Raw genomic sequence first — 20,920 nt, forward strand, 5'->3', positions numbered from 1 at the left:
CAAATCTACTTACTATTTACGAATAATCGTAATTAATGAAAAAGCAGCAACAAAAAGTTCATAATTTTCATAAGAAAAAACGATAAACTAACTAAAATGCTTTTTGTAATAATTTAATTAGAGATATTGTTTATTTTTAAAGTGTTGGAAAATTTAGTTGAATTGTCTTGACTCGCATATTACAGGAAGCCATTTTTCCGTAGTTTCCGCCTTTCATCCGGTACACGCGGTCGAGGTACGCCGTGATAAACGTCGTATAATTAAAAGAAAATATATCCTAGGTTTTCCATAGAAATTTTTCGAATCCTATGATAGCGTGTATGGTTTGAAATCGACTATATTCCGTGAAGAAATGGCGCGATATGGACAAAGACCTGAGAATGCTCTGAAAAGAGCAAATGGTTCGTATAACTATTTCGTAACAAGAATGACTATGGCCGATACCTATTTAATCTAGAGCTGCAAAAATTCTTTCGTTCCGTTCATCCAAAGATTTTGCGATCCATATCATTTTACTTAACCGTATTTTTACAATATTGGTTAATCGCCATAAGTGGCGTTTCCTACTTGTCATATAACATTCAATATGGCTAAAGTCACGTCTCATTTGACTTTTTTAAAATATTAATTTTGCCCAACCATATGCACTTAGAACGGAATAGTTGCAAAAGGTTAGAGTCTTAAATAGAAAGTATACTATGATTCCGAATGAAATATAATATTCTATTCTTTTATATATGTTTGTTGAAATACAAAGCTTATTAGTTTATGTTAAATAAAGTTGTCTAATATATGTTTTTTTATGTGAACATAAAAAGCTTTATGTGGTAAATGTTCTTTAAATATGTCTTTTCGTGACACTGACCTAACTTTGACATTATTGTATCTCTTTATTTGTTCTGTTACATAAACACTAGCTATAAATTATTCTTAGACAGATATTCTTTAATATGGTTATAATGAAAATGTCGCAGTGAATTATTATAAAGCAGAATGATTAATTATCTTTGAAAAAATTTAAAAACATATGTTTCCTTTCTTTTTTGTGACAGAATTCATTGAAGTAGGCAAACCAGCCCGAGCATTAGATACTTTGCAAGAAGTCTTCCGCAATAAAAAATGGACATACAATTGGTCAGAATCGGTATTGGAACCGATAATGTTCAAATACTTGGACTTATGTGTGGAGCTGAAGAAATCGCACATAGCAAAGGAAGGCCTATTTCAGTATCGAAATATGTTCCAATCTGTAAATGTTGGAAGTTTAGAAAATGTCATACGTGGATACTTACGCATGGCAGAAGAAAAAACGAATCAAGCGCGGAAACAGAGTCAACAGGCTGTTATAGATATAGATGATCTTGATAACTTAGCCACGCCTGAAAGCATACTGTTGTCGGCAGTCAGTGGCGAAGATGCGCAAGATCGAAGTGATCGCACTATTCTGACGCCATGGGTGAAATTTCTATGGGAATCTTATTGCCAGTGCTTAGAATTATTAAGAACCAATGCTCATGTTGAAACGTTGTATCATGATATCGCACGTATGGCCTTCCAGTTTTGTCTTGAATATAATCGTAAGACTGAATTTCGTAAATTGTGCGAAAAACTACGCAAACACTTAGAGGAGATTTGTAAACTACCGGCGCTAGTTTCAAACGTTTCCATGAACAGGGCGGAGACGCAACAGCTAAATTTGGAAACGCGTTTGAATCAACTTGATTCTGCAATACAAATGGAGCTGTGGCAAGAAGCATTCAAATCCTCCGAAGATGTACATGGTATGATGAATTTATCTAAGAAACTTCCAGTACCAAAAACCATGGCCAACTATTACCAGAAATTAGCCATGGTTTTCTGGAAGGCAGGTAACTATCTATTCCATGCTGCCGCATTGTTTAAATTGCTGCAACTCTCCCGCGAAATGAAAAAGAATATGTCTTTGGAAGAACAGCAGAGAATGGCCAATCGTGTCTTATTGGCCACCCTATCTATCCCACTGCCATCAGCGCACCCTGAATTTGATCGTTTTATAGAAACAGACAAGAGTCCATTAGAGAAAGCTCAGAAACTTGCTACACTTCTAGGACTCACTCAGCCACCAACGAGAGTTTCCTTGCTTAAAGACATTGTTCGCTTGAACATTGTTAATTTAGCATCACCACAATTGCAAGAATTGTATTCATGGCTTGAGGTCGAGTTTCATCCTTTGGAGCTATGTAGCCGAGTAGATTCTGTCATTCAAACGCTACAAGCAGACGAAAATAGTCCATTGATTCAGTATGTCCCAGCTTTACAAGATGTAACACTTGTACGTCTGGTTCATCAAATATCGCAGGTTTATCAAACGATACAATTCGCTAGGCTTTTGGAACTCGCCAAATTTACGACAGACTTTCACCTAGAACGTCTGCTGGTGGATTGTGTAAGATACAACGACATGCAGATAAGGATTAGTCATGGAAAGAAGTGTGTGCACTTTGGAGTTGATTTGTCGGAAGCTCAGAGAGAAGATCATCCCGATGGTCCCGTGTTACAAGCAATGCCTTCTGAACAGATTCGCTGTCAACTTGTAAATATGGCCACCGTGCTGCATCGAGCGATCAATATTATTAATCCGAATAAGAAGAAGATGGAGCGAGAGAAATTGCGTTCTGCCATGGTAAGCCATTATCATGAAACCAAAATGAAAGAACACCAGAGAATCCTAGGAAGACACAAGATTATAGAAGAAAGAAAAGAATATATTGAACATATTAATACAGTCCGTGAGGAAGAGGAAATGCGAAGGCAGGAAGAGCTCCAGAGGCAGCAAATGTTAGCAGAGCAGAAGAGACTCGAACAAGAGAGAGAAGAACGTGAGAGGAAGCGACAACAGAGTGAAATCCAACAGATCAAGGATAGACATTTGAAGGAAAAGATGCAACAGATATCTCAAACTAGTCATGGTCAGAAGGTACTGAAGAAATTGGATGAAGATGAAATCAAGAAACTAGATGCAGAACAAATTGCAGCTCGAGAAGCAGAAGAATTGCAGAAAGAACGTAGGGAGATGCAGCAGAAATTGAAGTCACAGGAGAAGAAAATAGATTACCTGGAACGTGCTAAACGTTTAGAAGAAATACCACTACTAGAGAAAGCAGTCGAAGAAAAAATGGAATTAGCTAAACAACGCTGGGAACAACAGGAAGCTGAACGAATTGCTGCAGCCATTGAGGAGAGACAGCAGGCTGTTGCTACTCGTGAACGTATGGCAAGGATGAAGGAGGATCATGATATTTTCTTAGCGAAAATTTTGGCCGAGCGTAAGAGTATTTATTTAGAGAAGTTGAAAGAATTTGAGAGAGTATTGAACGAGGAGAGAGTTAGCAGATTGCTGAAACGTAAGATGGAGCGTAAGGCTGAAAGAAAAGCAAAATGGGAGAAGGAACGAGCTGAAGCTATTGAAAGAAGACGTCTAGAGGAATTGCGTATTAAACAGGAGGAAGAGAAACGACGTTTGGAGGAGGAAAGAGCTAAGAGAGAAGAGGAAGAGAGATTGAGACGCGCAGAGGAAGAAGCGAGGGAAGCTGAACGTCTAGCTAAGATTGAAAAACAGGCAGAGATTACTAGGGCTAGAGAAGCTGAAATAGAACGAAAGTTAGAAGAGGAGAGACAAAGGGACAAGGAAATAACCAGATGGAGAGGAGGTGGAGAACGTCATCGTATACCAGAAAGGCCAGGTGCATTTCTACGCTTTATTGTTCAAACATGCTTTAAGGATTATATGATTATATGATATTATCTACATTTTATTTGATTACAGTTGAAATGTCATGGCGTCGTCCTGTTGATACAAAAGATGACGGTATGAAGGAAGAATCCACTCGCTGGAAAAGACGGGACGCGAGAGAGGGACAAGATAATAAATGGCGAAGGGATGACGATAAACCGAAGAAAGATACCATCGAGAGATGGAGAAAAGACGATTACGATAAGGATGATACAAGGGATCGGATAGATAAAGATCGTGGAATGGATGGACGTCCAGTAAGTATAAAATAATTGTATAAAAGCTTTACCGAATCATAAATAAAACATACTTTCAACTTACTTAACAATATTTTACAGATGCGTGACATTCCACGTGATCCGTTATCTGATGGACCTCGTAATCGTGGCAGAATGCCTGATCGTCGTGGAGGTGGTGGCGGCGGTGGTGGTGGCGGAGGTGGTGGCGGCGGTGGCGGTGGTAGAACGCGTAGTCAAAATTGGCGCGATAAAAGCGATACAATACAAAATTCGCCTCGAGACTTTCCAAGACGCGATGAAAAGTGACTATATTTTCATTAATTCAAAAATTAATTTTACAAATTTTAATTTTGAAATGAGTATGCTATTAAATATTTTTAAATTAATAGGCGAGATGATACTAAAGATGATAGACTTCCACCAAAACACGATGAGAGAAGACGACCGCCTGAAGACGATGGATGGTCACAGGTGAGCCGGCGTTAATAGATGGCAGAGGTTAAAAGTCTCAAGAAATTAATGAAATTTTCTTGTATCCTAACTGCTACATCAATTTTTTTATAAAATCGGTACACATGGCGTGGTACCTTTTCCTTGGAAAAAGACGAAAGAAATAACAAATCGTGTGATTTTAACCCTTTGCGGACGAGACCGCTTGAAGAGCAAGCGTCGCTGTGGACGAGAGGTATTTTCGCGCACAGTTGAAAAAATATACACGTTGAACGTTTGCGTTAATCATTGTTGAGGATTGTATTATTTTCATTAATATTTAGTTCATCATCAGTGTCACTATTACTAGAAATATTGAAACGTCTGAGCCGATTCATTGTTGAACGGAGTTCGTTTCCACTGTCTGAAGCATTGTCTTCGTCTTCTATCTTGTCAGGTTCAAAATAATGTTCGTCATCACTACTATCACTATCGAACATGTCCTTTCTGGAACTTTTAGGCATCGTGTATAAGGTATTATAAATAATATATAAAAAGCTTTCTGATTCATCTGGTAATGCCATTGAAAGATTGAAATTCGTTCTGACTCGACCATCACCCTGCATGCATCCTTAAGCATAAATATGCTTAAGATTATCGCTCAGAAAAAATAAACGTCCACTTCAAAATAACTGTCCGAAACTGTGAACAGATTCGGGCGGCTATTTGCCGACACTCGTCCGCAAAGGGTTAAAAGATCTACATAAAGTAATCTTCGGCGCTCATCCGAAGCAACGATATTTAGCATTATATAATAATGCAACAAAGTTTTGAAACATAAAACATAAGGACAGACCTCTTTATTGTGGTATAAATGAAGATCTACGCATCTTATCCGTATTGTCTTTTTAATTGTTTTATTACATTTATGATATAGTTAATAATTAAGATACTACGTAATAAATAAATCACTACAGAGTATCAAACTCCGTTTCTATTTACAACCTATGAAACTTAATGAACAGAATATTCATGAAATCTTGAGTTAAGTTGACTTTTTTGTCGCTGCCGACAAACGTACAGATAGAAAACATGAACACACTATTTATTATCTATTTTCTGTTTCATTTACCTAAACGGCAAGAAATATATATACTACCCTTCTTATAATTCTAATTGTTAATCATACTGTACGCAAGAAAAGGGCTAGAAGTTTCTAAAAAAGGAGGAAGATTAATTTAAGCATTAATAAATGCGCGTATAAAACTAGATATTTCAAACGCAAGGAAGATTAGAAAAAACAATGAAGATATTTAGAGAAGACATCGACCGACGTGATTCAATGACGATGGCCGAAATATACTGTTATTATAATAAAACAAATCGCGATGCACTGTCGCATAGGTATACGTATATATTTATATCTGATATTTCTCGAAATTGTTACACGAAAATATAGATATAGTTCATCATGTATAGTATACACTTTGTCACACGCGTACTCAACTGTTCAAAATGTTTTGAATCACGCAATATTACGGTGCAAGCTCATAACTCCGTGTAGAAACGATCAATTACATGGCCTGGTTTCCACTCTTGGTAATTTCAGCGGTCTGAAAAGCTCGCGGTCATATTTTTTTAAATAAAAGCGTTCAGCCGGAAACTACATTCTGATCAGATCGTTACAAAAATCGTGTTTCCACCTTTGCACTCGGTTTAGTGAAATTTTAGTTTGGATTTCGCGTTTCATTTATTCTTAAATGTTTCAACAAATTCATGATCCGAATATCGGACAATAATTGTATTATATAAATCGAAGGTCTTTTTTAACATTCTTCAAATTTCACACTGAAGCTTTAACACGATTTAAGTGGTAATACCGTTAACGTGCTTGCTCTTCCTTTTTTTTTTTTACATTACGATGCTAAGTATGCTAACAAACATCTAGGAACTTGTCTTTTCTCGAATAGCAGAAATATCGTAGCCAGCTCTCTGCTTAATCGACTCCTGTTGCCTCGACACACGCTAACAAATATGAGCAGCACTCTGTGTAATTTTTGTAATGGATCTCTTCTGTCTTTGAGTCCTCGTCTCAAGAGCCTTGGGATTCAATACAGCATTATTGCCGCGGCGGTCTTTTCCTCCAGTGCGGGAATTGTCTCCAGGCGTTCGATTTTGTCTCGTCCTGAGCCCCAGCCTACCAATGCTATGCTGATTAAATGCACCACACCAGCACAAACAACCAGCCTGAAAGAAGAGCAATGGAATGAGAAAATTCAGAGGTTAAATTTCAAATATACCTCTAGAAACCTAAATAATTTTCTGTATTTCATTTTTCCTACGCTTTGACTGTTGTAACTTAACAATGATTAGAAGAAGGAAAGTTACATTAGATATAACTACATATCTAAAATCAGATAAATTCTCAAGGACACTTTCCTTAACGTATTAATACATGCAGAAATAACAAGTAGATCGTAGATCTTTATGCAAATTTATATTTTTTATGAATACAATTTAAAAAATGCCACTTAGATAAAGTATTATTGTGTATATATTATTGATTTATATATTGTGTAAGTTTTTGCACATTTAAATTTTCCATAAATGCATAAACATTTGTAGTCTGACAATAAACATATCTCTTTTCTTAATCCTTAGAATGATAAAAGTAAAATAATTTGAACGTTTAAAAGATAAGATACTTCACACTACAAATTATAAATTAACTTAAATTGAATAGTATTCTACAAAGCTGCAAGTTTCACACTTTGCATTCACTGCTCGTTATTTGAAAAGGCTGGACTTTTACTGGAAATCGAAAAACATTCACAATATCGAATGGCGTGCATAAAACTTGCAAACAACTACGAAAATGCGAGAGATCATCGATGAGGCTTGACTGAGGATTTCTATTGTGAATGCAAGCATGCTATCGAGCAGAAGAATGAAAAGTCTCTTACCAAAATGAATAACCAAGCTCGGCAGAACCTTCGCTGGTCCACATATTATCAATGTCCTCCTTTGGAAGCACGTTGAAGTATAGCTTCGTGTAATACTGCGCCAGCCAAGTACTCGTACTCGCCATGCACATTAGTACTGAATCAAATATCAATTAGCTTATTATTTCAAATTTTACGTATTATGATATAATTGATCCAATGAATTTTAACCAATTTTCAAATTGCAATTGTGTTAATATCTTGAATTTTTTATAATATTCTGATGTACTGATACGATAAATTTTATTTAATTTTTGAAAAAGATTGCTTCTTTGCTATTTTAACTTTAACGTAATTTATTTGTATGAAGTATTTGAAATTAAATACTTTCATCGACGTACGTGTTAAGATATTTATAAAATATACTCCAGGGTCAGAAAGGATCTTAGATCTAGGAGAAGTGGCTGTGTTCAAAACGGCGAGTAGAGCAGCCAGGCCAGCGGTGACAAGTGCAGCCGAGGTTGTTGTTAGAGTGCTGATCCACAGTCCCCAGGACATCACTGTCGGATCTTGCTTGATCATTTGGGGTACTGAAACGAAACAAACGATTATTTTTATGCGATAACTTTAATAATAGCGTTTCAACGTTCCTAGTGGCAGCAGTAAAAATCAACGATGCGGACCTCGTTATCTCGCATTTATATTTCAGTCATTTGCATTTAAATACTGCGATATTTTCTATATTATCAAATTATAATTAAAAATAACAAAATAACAAGCAAAAAGTCTGTAGACTAAAAAAAGAGTGTTTAATTTCCCTAGAAAAAAAGAAATAATTAAATTGCAAATAGTTAATAAAATCGAGCCGATCAAATTAGAGCAAAGTATGTTGAAAACCAAACTAATCTACAAATCAATTATTATAATTGCTATAATAAACTCTTATTATCATTAATCAACGTTTCATTAGCATATTATTAATGTACGGGGTCCATTATTATCGTTGAAAAAGTCTCCATGCATTTCAGAGTTCAATTTTTCTCAGCAAACCGAATCCCACTTTGGGTTGACGTGCAAACTGAAGCTATCGTGGTACGTAATGAATAATTAAGCGTGCAGTAAATACTCTTGCTTTGGCTAGTTCAAGTTATATTGCATCGCAAATAACGGACTATTTAATTAGCCGCGGGCGGGATTCTCAGTGAATCGCCAAGTTAACAACTTGCGTCCACGAAAGGACATCCGAGGAATTTCTCAAGAGCTGCACCCTTTCTTGTGTTCGACGTTTACTCCAAGCACTCAGTTCCAGCACACAAAACGACCATATTTTACCTTAATAAAGAATAAATTCTTCAATTACAGTAGTTTGCCTTAATAATTTTGTTCAGCCACAAGGAAAAGATTTTTGTAGGTATGTAGGTGAAAAGAATCATTCAAATAAATATGTTCTCTCTAAAACAATCTAATCTAATAATAATAAGTGGGATATTGAAGTAATTTTTGGTAACCTTTGGTTGCTTGAGGGCTAAATCCGTAATTATTAAAATACTCTTTGTTCAACCATACCATTAATCCATTAAATATAATGAATTCGATTTGAAATCATGAAAAGAAATTTGTACTATTCATAAGGGAGGATTCCTTTTAATTCAAGAAATATATTTAATATGATATATTTCATATTTCAAAAATATATTTTTTATATCTATAAAAAATCAACATCCATAGAAGATCAATTAAAATATGTAAATTGTATAATTTCAAGGGAAGAAATTGGAAGTTGATAGATCAGAGTACCAACCTTGTAGAACACACACAAAAAGAGAAGTGTACAGAGATTATTATGACCAGACAAAAGCAAGGAAATATATAATCTAGGACTTTCAGTGTCTTTAAAATCAAATTCAAGATTATCAAACATAAGGAACAAGAAAAGAAGAAATGTACGATACATTTCATTTGATCTTAAAGTACCAATCTTAGAACAGCTCTAAAAAAGGAATTTATAAAGATAATTATAACTAGATGAAATGTGATCCAGGACTTTCGTTGGCCGTGAAAGTTTTCCAGGAAAAAGGGTTTTAATATTCCCCGTGGTCAGCATCCGGAGAACAGTCGATGATACGACGTAGCCCGAGCACGTGAAAGTCGACCACGAGGCTCGGTCGTGGATTTTTGCACACTCAGAAACCAGTTTCTGCTCCTATTGTTACAACCGTCGCGGCTATTCTCGCTCACGGAATCTTTCCCTCGGGCCGCATTTCTTTATTCAACCGCTTCTTTTGCGCGTGGGTGTCGCAAAACTTTTTGCCGCTGATGAAATCTCCATCGGGAACGAATTAAAACCGTGTCAGACAGTTCTAGACTCTTACGGCTGTCTGTTCTACTGTTAAGTAATTTAAATAACCGCTGACACCAAACCATTAATCATACAGCGACAAGAAAGAATTTTTTCTTCTTGCGTTCTTCCTTTCCATTTTGAAGAATTTTTATTTAATAAATGGATAAAATGTGTTCTTCATTTAACCTTCTTATATCATCCGACAAATTTTTAAAAAATTTTTAAAAGATCAGAGAATCGACATAGAGTAAAAGATCATTTAATACTACACTGGAACTAATAACTAATATATATAATGACTGGAACTAATGGAACTAATACGTTATCAATATAACGTAGACGTTAATAAATTATCGATATAAAATAGAAATTAATAGATAGATTATTTAACATTAAAATTACCAATCTATATCGTATACTGAAATATATATTAAAATGAAAGTTATTAATACGTTTTAAGAAGCACACTACGCTTCCAAATATTCTAGTATCAAAAGAAAGGTCGTTATCGATTTAAAATTCCTCCGTTTTAAGGAATCTACTTTACATCAAATTCTTCATTCTATTTCCAAGTACAAGATTCCAGCAATTAACATCTCGCGAATTCCTCCACCAATAAAGAACCTACGGTTCACAAGAAGGTTAGAATTCAGCTGAAAAATTTATTACCTACGATTGACAAAAAGAAAGAAGGAGATAAATACCATTCAAAAAATAATAAATGCCATTGGCCTTTGTCATTAAGCGCACGTTCGACGAATGATCAAAGAGAATATGCTAGTCGCGTGCATCAGCGCGATTAATTCTTTTCGTGATTATCAATGGACTATATAGTCGAAGAGGAACGGAGAGGGAATTAATAAATGATTACGCCAATTTCATTGCGTCACGCATACCAATGGCTGCCCCGTTGCAGGTACAATAAAACGAAGAGGCTGTTATTGACCTCACGTTTCAAGCTAAATAGTAACTATACATGATGGTTGATCGTGCACGCCACGCGACTATCGCTACATACATGATCGAACCGGTACGTGTTCTTCGTGTGTCCCTTTGGGACCATTCCGTGGCTATATGAAAGAGAAACGTTTCTCATGACGCGTGCCAACAATGTCATTGTTCTTATCGGGGGAGAGACGGCTGAACCTGATTCCACGCTGGCTCCATCTATATAACTGCTTTCACACGCATATACGCGGAATTGGGCAGTAGCGTTGAAGTATTACTCAGATTAGTCAAGTCATTTGAAGATTCGAATTATTCAAGTTGCTTAAGGATTTCAATTATTTGGCTTAACTGAAATTCGAATTATTCGAGCTATTTGAAGATTTATATCATTCATGTTACTCAAAGATTCAGATTAGATAGGGAGAAAGAATCGTTTTCGATCTATGGTTCCTTCGAGACTTTCGTCACTTGTAATGGGAGGAACACGTTCCAATAAACAAAAATTTAATCTTGGATTTTTCATGATCATGGCCGCATTTGCATCAACGTTTTCTTACGAACCTCCCTCGATCTGGAAGTGAGTAGAATCACGTTACGATTCTCGTTACACTTATATTTCCTACACATTGTATATATCTCTTTGAATATTGTACAATATCTTGTATATAATGTAAAGATAGATCCGAGGATTCATATAAAAAGTAGACGTCACTATCGTGAATAAGAAATTGTCCACAATGTACAGTTTCAACAGGAGATTGTTATTCGATACGTAGCTGGTCATTACTGAATCGTAATACGAGAAGGTGATAAAGAAAATATTGCCCCTGTGAAGAGAGAGTCATCTGTAATAAGAATTGCAATGTGGTTGATACTCTACACTTAGCTGCCACTGGGTCAAACTGCTTGGCCATGAGAGTGCAATTACCGTTCTGCTACATTCTCCGATTTCCATAGATATGCACTGTGTACATTGAACATCAAACTTATCGGTCATCGTAACACAAAGCATTTCTAAAACCTTCACATCGTAAAAGTATCACAAATTATTTATAATCAAAAGCATTAAACGAAAGTTAACTACAAATGATCTGTGATCAAAAATATTAAACAACATTATCCCGTTAAAAAATTCCAGTATTCTATACGTATAACAATTCACTAGATGAAATATATCAGGATGCTCTGGATATTTTTCAAGGATATCCTTCAGTCTTCATTAGCTGCTCTACAGATCAGACTTCTTCGAAGATCGAGACCAGAATATCAAGTTCTTGTTACACGGTGAAGATTTTGTGAACGAACAGAAACTGGGCAAAAAAAGACACTGCACTTCCAGATCGAGAATGCAATATGAAATGGTTGCTGAGAGAAACGAATATGTCGAGGCGGGCGGGAAATGCTACGAGGAAATTGGATCTGTAGATCGAGCGTCCAATACGAAACTTGTAGAAAAAAAGATAATGAAAATTTCAGATATAGGTGTAACTAGATAAAAAAAAATATCACCATACCTTTATATTATCTGATGTTGCAGAACTATTTTCTGATTACTGTAACTAGGTTAAATTTGAAAGGAAATTTACATTCACTATTTTTCTTCAGCTGACTAATTTTAGATCTTGTTTATCTAATTCAAGTTTCTATCAAAATCCCTTACTCCCTTTAGACCCTAACCTCCACGTCAAACTTTCTAACCTAAAATGCAAATGTACAATATGTATGTTCCTTTATAAATTGCAATATAGAAATACATATTTAGAAAGCCTAAAATACAAATAGGTATAGCTTTACATAAAAAATAAGTAAGCGACTATCTACCATCTAATAGGAACCAATTTAGGCCATAAACAGGCAAAGTAACGAGGATACACCATTTCGCCGGTACTGGGCAGGTTTTTGCGTCCGGTCTGCCGCGAAAATTATGCCGAGACCGAAGTGCGTGAGACGAACCGTTATACACGGTGAGCCCGTAAAATTGTTATTCAAATGTTTCAGCTGGCGGACAGTGTACCCCATGGATTACGTGAATATACCGGCTGAGTCCACGTTGAGGGTAAGATGCTAGGGGGGAACGGATGTTTTCGCTCGAGTGCTCGACCGGCATTGTACCGCCGCTTATGGCACGATAACAGTTTCCTCCGGCAATAACGATTTCAGTATCAGGATGACAAGACACGCGAGCATTATGAACACTCTTGTTATTCGAATTCGGCCGTGAAGCTGGCGAAAAATCATGGATAGATAACGAATCAAGAATTCCTCGCATTTCCAGCATTTTTCTCATATGTATGTATAGATAGATATTCTTGTATGTATATGTACATGAATATGGATGTAATAGATTTATTATTATAGTAAACTGTGTCAAAATGTGTACCATAGTTTATGTTTAGCTAGTTTTTGTACCTTTTTTGTTTGTTAATAAATATTTGAAATTAATATTGGCTGGATAGATATTCTTGTACGTATATGTACATGAATATGGATGTAATACATTTATTATTATAGTAAACTGTGTCAAAATGTGTACCATAGTTTATGTTTAGCTAGTTTTTGTACATTTTTTGTTTGTTAATAAATATTTGAAATTTCATGTCAGATTTATTACAATCAATATTGGCTGGTTCATATATTTTCAAAACGCTGCCCTCTCTCTCTCTCTCTCTCTCTCTCAGCATTCAAAGGATAAATTCACCTGACACATATTTATTTATCTCTATGGTAAAAATATTGAAAATGAATGTTCAAAAAGGAGTCTAGACAGACTGGCCCATTTCATTCTATAAATGCTAATACTTCAGAATTTATGTTCAATTGGAAGGACAGATAACGTCCATTGAGTCTGCAGTAGAAATATCAATAGAAACATATTAATTAATTTGCTTTGTTCAATATGTAACTTCTAAGCTCCTACTTCAGTATCACTTATAGGTAAAAATAGGCTGTCCTGCATACTGTATTTGAATTTAACTAGTCCAGAAATTCACTCGTGAATTATATTTAATAATCCGCTAGCAAATTACTATCGCTATATGTACATGCTACGTATTATCGTTTCTGGTGAACGGCTCATTTTCTAAGGAGTACATCAGATTTTGATTCCACCAGCTCGACCAATGTGTATAACCTGGAATAATATCCAGTGGACGAGTTATCGTCGCGGAGAACCGCATGGAGGGAGATTCTCCGGTGCTTCAGGTACCCAATGTGATACTGGGACCATAAATTCTGCCGGATAGTTGGCCAGACCAGGAGAATCTCATTCGGCATAACTGTACCTGCACGCGATTTCTGTGGGAGATGGTGAACGGCAGAGTCGCGCGTATCTCCCATAAATCTACTATTTGATAATCGGCGTGCTCGGATTAGTTTCGTTCGACCGTGTTACACGATCGAGGCTTCGATTCGTTAACGCGTCCATTGGCAATGATGGTCATCGATGACCCACGTTACTAAAATTTTAGAATGCACTGTCACCCGAATTTTATATACTTCTCACTTTTCAATCGCGACAGATTAAAATATATCATACGCCATAACATTTAACTTTTGCAAATTTTATTTTAATTACAAAATACTATGTAACAATAAGTTGTTCACATTACTCAACATTCTTTAATCCATATATGTAATTTATTTTAACCATTTTAACAAATGCAGTAAAACATGTGTTACATAGTAGCAGACAACATAGATTTCATGGACTACAGGATCTTCAATAATGCGAACGATTTAGCTTATCAGACAAAAAAAGCACAAATATGACAATTAGCAGAAATTAAATGTTATGTGTACATTTCAATCTATTCTGTAAGTCTATTGAGCTATCCATGATTTCTAAACATGACTTGAATGCAGGATTTTTTGGTCTTCTTAGTATATATCTATTCTATCTGTTTCATCAACAGGATAAAGACACAAGGATGACAGCTGCAGGATATAAATTACGTACAGAATTTTCCAATCTTCTCGGGGCAATTATCTGAAACGTTTTAGAGAAGTGGTTGAATAATAAAGTCATACCGATCGAGGTAAGATAAAGATAAGTATATGGATAAATATATACTGCTGCAATCACAATTGATTATCGATTGGTGTCATTGTAGGTAGCACACAGATAATAGAGACAGACTGTCGTGATTGGTTGTTCTTTCGAAGATAAGATCACCCTCCTTGCGTCGAATGAAAGTTATGTAAAACGCGTTGTTGGTGAGAAACTCGTCAGAAACTCAGATTAGCCAACGGTGAACAGATTGAATAATTTAACAGATCAGTGTCCGTGTCCAGTACACGGTCGTGTTGAAAAACTACGTGGTCAGTGTTTTAAATCATAAACTTCATCGTAAATTGAATTGTGCAAATAGCACCGATGTTTCCTGGTAATCTTCGTGGCAAGCAATCACGTATACCCAATACGAGCTCGCATTCTAGATGCTTGAAAAAAACCTCCGGTTACTCGATTACGAAAAAACAAGCGAAAATCATAGGGGAAACGTATGACAGCCGGTTTTGTTGATTTTTTCAATTTGTTACTCAGTGGATAAAAGAAAATATTTTAATGTAGGAAAAAGAAGATAGTATGGGACAAATGTGATGAGCTACACTTTTTGTTTCTCACAGTGAAGCAATTCTGGAATTCCATACACTGTTGACTAGTTCTATATTACTTAAATTACTCTTTAATTCGATTTACAGATGAAACATGGGCACGTGCTATATGTTTGTAATTGATTGATATTTATAATTTCACAGATATTAATATATATTCCTAGATTTTTGATACTGATGTATAATTTATATATTGATAATTCAATATTTACTTAAATTATCTAACATTATTCTACATGTAGATACATAACTTTTTAAATATTCAAGAAGATGGCAAAAACATATATAACGAAAATCTGAAAATCAAATGAAGAGATAGTTTTAACAAGACGTAGAATTAGTCGACGATATATTGGATTTTGATAATTGTTCTCCCATAAAAGGCAGGATATTTTCTTCACCTTCGACTTCCAAAAATGAAATGCATGAAACATTTTGTAGAACGACGATATTGAAAGCTATTAAGATAATTATTAATACCAAAACGCAGCTATCCATTAGTGGAACGCAACTGTAAATGGTTTAATGATTACAGAAACCGTAGAGTACATAATAGCCTCTGTACCTGGAAGCTTCGGTTTAAAGTACAATGTATGAAAGACTGCAGAAACCACTAAATGCACGGAAAGGAGTTCAAGCGTTTAATTACCACTCGGTAATGCATTTGCTGTCGTATAAGCAACATAATAGCTATATGCTCGGTGGAGCAAATATAACACGTTGTGAGAAAAAAAAAACGAAGATACGTAGTAGGAAGAGAAAACGATGGTATCCTTGAATGGAGAGTGTTAACAGTTCAGGGATGAAGGTAAAATCCGATCCATTAACCGTGACGCTTTATCTAACAGAAAGTGGTTCCGATGGTTAGAAGCCATGTGGTGGTTGTTGGCTAAAGTCGAATAGTTTAATGAAGCTGACCACGTTCATAACCGCAAAGTATTTCCCAGAGACTTGTTGCGTTTAATTTTAGATTAATTATTTTTATAGAATAATAGTATATAAACATATATACTCCTGTCATTTCACTAAAAATTTTAATCACACAAATTTTCATTACCTATCTGTCTCAATAGGACTATACTGACATATTTTACTAGTAACTTCATATTAATTTTCCATACATGTAATCAAAAGAGTCTTAGTGGCTCTTTAAACAACGTCGCAAATGTTCCTCCATTTATAGTATGTATTTATATTTTTGTAGAATTTTTTCATTAAAACTATATAGTAATACTTTACTAATAATTATAGATTTTTCCTACACTTGTAGACATAATTTACCTCTCTCTCATATGAACCTGATGGTTGCCATTCAAAGAAGATTGGATGACTATTCTGAGGCGTTGATTAGTAATAAGATCCAATTCAATTGAAAACTCCAAAATGAAATACTTTAAAGCTAAATTATCACGGTGCCCAATAGCCCAATGATACCTGCTAGTTAACAGTTAGATATCAAAGAGTATCCTAATACTTATAACTATATGTATAGTCGATGTACATCATTCAAGAACTATTGGAAGAACTTACCAGAGATATGATATGTCCTCCAGCCATAAGCGACGTTTAGTTCCTTCTTTCCTTGAAGAAGGCCGAAGTGAACTCTGCCAGCACTTTCTTGAGGATTTGGAGTTCTCAAGGGTCGCGCCTCGACCCAATGTTGCGTCACCAGAGCAGCACAAACCAGCCCACCGCCCAGTAACGACAGGAAGAACGTAGCAAAGATCGTGCCCCTTCGGAACATCGACGTCATCCTTGGATCACGGGGCAAGCCAGTCTTCGGATAGTTTGAGATCACTGGACAGAGGAGGAACGAAAGAAGTGGCAAGTCATACCGGATGCGCGGCTCGCATTCCTTTCATTCTGAGAGCGGCCAGCCCATGAAACTTCAATGAAGTTTATATACTGTGACAGGAAACAAGTTTGTGTACGGTGCATTCCATCGTGTAATTAAACTCCGGCACATGAAGCTTCGTACATGATAAGTATGCGTTGTGTTAACTATAAAATCATTGTAGTTCAACAAAGTTGAAATAAACGAGATTTATAAGAGGAAAGTATAGAAATATTTGGGAATAAATGTCGGTGATAGAGCGTAAGAGAAATTACAGGGTCGACATACACAGGGTCCGATTGAATGAGATGTAAAAGCGAGCACACCGTGATTCCTTGTGTAAAAATAAGGGAAAGATATAGAATAAAACTTTTTCATTTTCGGCTTACTTTTTAATAAAATCGAGTCTGAAAATTAGGTAGGATTAAGTAATCGACAGATGGTCATTGTGCGTGTAAAAATAAGTAAAAAATGTAGAATAAAATCTTTAAAGCTTCATTTTCAAGAAAATAAAGTTTGAATATGTTTAGTTAAAAATCGGTGTAGTACATGCGTGTGACAAATTTTCAATTCTTTTTTCTCGGAAATGAAGCGTCTTGTGAACAAATTTTACTCTGTATCTTTTTCTCTTTTTTACATTTACATTATTTCCGCTTTCACGTGTTATTCGACTGAACCCTGCGTCTACTCGGATATTTGTAGAACTATAATATAGTCTACTTTGGACGATATCTCTCTATAATACGAATTTCAAAACTGATATCGATTTTTTAAAGTGCTTGGTACTCCCAAAATTTTCACTAGCATCTAGAACCACTGATGCTCTTGAAATCCTCTCGAAACCTCAGACCCTTTAGAACATACTCAATTACCCTATACTACTGGAATCTTTGAAACCCTCTGAAACCTCAACTACCACTAGAAAGTTTCGAAGCCAGAGCGCACTAGAAACTTCAAAATATCCCAAAATCTCCGATCTGGAATGCCGTATATGTATTTCAAATCTTTGATCGATCTTTAAATGATTTTTATAGGATTCTCAATTTCTTCATTTTCTTCGATCTCTTCAAATCTCTGAGACCCTCTGCAATCTCAAATATCACGGAAAGCTTTTCAACCTTATGGATTTCTCAGCACTGCTAAGGTCTTCGAAACTGTCTGAAATTACAGATCTCAGTGAAAAATTCAGAACCTGCAACACGCATGAAAGCCTCTAAAGTTATCTCTACTCATCAAAGCGAATAAAAGAGTCTTAACTCCTTACGTTCTCGTGTGCTTTATATCGTAACATAAACCTAGGAGGTGCGTGGAAAAATGTTGTCCTATTCGCTGTCTCTGCTAACTCGTAACTAGTTAGTGCGTACAACTTGTTTCCTTTTGCGAGTAAACGCGAGAACCATTCGGAGACAGCGCATATTTCTCGTCCAAATACGATGTCCTCTGTGTTCGTAGGTTGATTGGAACGACGCCTTATATTTGGACAATGTTCCTTTCTCTGGTGGCGGTTTCTCTTTTCGGCAAAAGCAGCCTGTTGACGCTTTAATCGTGGACAAGACGCTCGACGCGTGGGTATCGGTAGTCTACTTGACGACAGCAACTATTTAAATTATGCCACAGAAACTATGCCGCTTTCGCAACAATTATCCGGTCTGCTAGAAAAATACTGCTGGTGTGAAAGCGCCTAGACCAAATATTACGCTACTTTTCCAGAAACCTTTTTCATCCGTCCGATGAATTACTGTTTTGTCGGAATTCTCAGAGCGATAGGATTGTACGAAGCAGATGAAAAGTGTTTGGAAAAAGAATATAGAGAGTGAAGTCGAATTTCCGAAACATATTGTACTCGTCAAAGTGAACAGTATAGAATAAATAGGATACATTATTCTTTCGATAATAAAAATTTATAGAGTGCTTATCTGACGATATTTAATCTGCACGCTATTCTAAAGGAAAAAGGATGAAAGGAAGCAAGGCCAGTGAATAACAAGCAACCTATCAAACATCGAATTCACACAGCGTATCCGACAGCTTATTAAACGACAACATCAACGTAGCAATTATTTTAATTCTCCAATTATTTCGAGCATTAAAGTTCATCCTTCTCCTGCTTTCCTTTCGTTCAGCAGCTCGGTCATTTTGTCAAGACACTCTCAAAATGGTTTTGTGAAGCATAAATTGATCATTTCAACGGCTTTTGTCATATTTAGAAAGATAATATATCTAAAGCTTAGCACGTTGTAAAAAGGTCAAGCTGAACTCGATTACTGCAAATTCAATACAAAATTTTCTACTTTACGTACAATATTTAATATAAATATATCGAAATAGAGATGTTATTAAACTTTGGATTGCGAGAATATAAAAGCAGAAATTTTATATTCGTAAGCAAATTACGACCAGCTTTTGAATTTAATCTATCGAGTGACACGATAAAACACGGTACAATATTCAATTAAGTCGAACAACGAAATGTTAACGCGTTACATTCGCGCGTGTATTTCAAACACAAATCAGCTGAAACGTGCTTTTCAGGAAAAGCGGAAACCTATCTGGAAACGTCGCAAAAGTGACTTGTATTAAACACATCGTTTTGGCAAAAAACATGTACCTTAAATTTTACCAAAGTGAGGGGAGAACGAAGAATCGCTCTCTTGGTCTATACGTCTTAGTATAGAACAGAATTATCTCAAGTTGTGACATATTTTCAAAACACACGTGCGATATGCAGTGAGAGTCAAAGGTTCAACATGCACCTTGAAGGCACAAAATTTATTCAAAAACTTTTGTTATAAATAAAATTGTATAAGTTAAAAACGCATGAATGTGGCACATATAAATTGAAAATGGATTGACAGAAAGGATGTAAAATACGCAGGATTACAAATTAATAATAAAAACGATCATACGTAAACCAATATTACACGAACATCATTTTTCTATCGCTATCGGTGTATCGCTCATTTTTGACTCTCACTATCGATTCTCTAAATGTCACCTACAATGATGTATATATTTAGATGAAGAAAAATATGATGATAAATACCTTGCCCCTGGCTCTCGACAAAGTGCACCTGGCTGAGGCTTCTCGAGAACTCGCCCTGCTTGACCTTCTGCGAGAAGTCGCCGTTGCCGAGCCTCTTGGAAAACTTGACGCGACAGTTGCTCCGAGGTTTGCCTGGCCTCAGCAGCGACGATGGCCTCGGTCTCTTGGCGAACGTGTACGGGATAGTATAGGGCTGTGCTACGTAAAAGTAAATCGGCCGATAGTCTTCATGGAGATGAGACTGCACGAACCCGCCGTTCGTCGGATAGCTGTTGTACACGCTCGGTGCTCCGTTGCTATAAGCGTACGAGCCCGTGTAGTGGATACCGTAGTGGTTCGCCGTGTTTCGTGACTTCCTTTCCACCGTTTTGAAAAAAAGTGTCCCTTTCGTCGGACACTGTCCTTAACTTAATAAAACTCCTCGACAAGCGTCAATATACCTGCTGTACAATTCAATTGCTCTATCCAGTGTACGGTTGATTAAGTACTAATGAAATAGTTTCTTATTTTCGTCTACTAGTCGACTACGACAGGATCGTTACGTTATTAAAATTGTTCGACAAGTTCTGCAGAGTTGTTGCTCAACTGAATTTCTCTATTGACTATAGTACTAAATTAATGAAATACCGTCTTATACTTCGTTTACTATTCAGCTGCTGTTAGTTCTGTCATTAGAGGAAGTACTTCGATGGACAGAATCTTAATATTATTGAAATTGTTTGACGATCGTCGCTAGATTTGTTGCTCAATTCAATTTTGCT

At 36.1% G+C, this 20,920-nt stretch overlaps 2 protein-coding genes and 1 long non-coding RNA gene across 4 annotated transcripts; 2 read left to right on the forward strand and 1 right to left on the reverse strand.

Annotated features, from left to right (window-relative positions):
• Positions 1-199: 199 nt before the first annotated feature.
• LOC117209071 (eukaryotic translation initiation factor 3 subunit A) lies at positions 200-5,421 on the forward strand. The gene is made up of 5 exons (XM_033450667.1): positions 200-401; positions 1,053-3,722; positions 3,806-4,029; positions 4,111-4,313; positions 4,401-5,421. Exons 1-5 carry the CDS (start codon positions 353-355, stop codon positions 4,495-4,497), a joined length of 3,243 nt encoding a protein of 1,080 aa, XP_033306558.1. The 5' UTR covers positions 200-352; the 3' UTR covers positions 4,498-5,421.
• Positions 5,422-5,849: 428 nt separating this feature from the next.
• On the reverse strand, positions 5,850-20,916 carry LOC117209074. Of its 2 annotated transcripts, XM_033450670.1 has the most exons (5): positions 20,160-20,916; positions 16,813-17,079; positions 7,784-7,972; positions 7,404-7,539; positions 6,270-6,687 (listed from the first exon to the last, which is right to left on the reverse strand). In XM_033450670.1, the coding sequence occupies exons 2-5, from the start codon at positions 17,033-17,035 to the stop codon at positions 6,549-6,551; spliced, it is 687 nt and encodes a 228-aa protein (XP_033306561.1). In that variant the 5' UTR covers positions 17,036-17,079; positions 20,160-20,916; the 3' UTR covers positions 6,270-6,548. The 2 variants fall into 2 exon arrangements, with proteins under 2 accessions (XP_033306562.1, XP_033306561.1); XM_033450671.1 differs by lacking the exon at positions 20,160-20,916 and having other exon boundaries at positions 5,850-6,687; positions 16,813-17,103.
• LOC117209077 lies at positions 12,743-15,237 on the forward strand. Its single transcript, XR_004487842.1, has 3 exons — positions 12,743-12,960; positions 14,583-14,705; positions 14,781-15,237. It is a non-coding gene; the product is annotated as an uncharacterized LOC117209077 (long non-coding RNA).
• Positions 20,917-20,920: the final 4 nt, after the last annotated feature.

The sequence above is a fragment of the Bombus bifarius genome, unplaced genomic scaffold (genome assembly GCF_011952205.1).
Source record: "Bombus bifarius isolate JDL3187 unplaced genomic scaffold, Bbif_JDL3187 scf7180000008165, whole genome shotgun sequence".
Taxonomy (NCBI): Eukaryota; Metazoa; Arthropoda; class Insecta; order Hymenoptera; family Apidae; genus Bombus; species Bombus bifarius.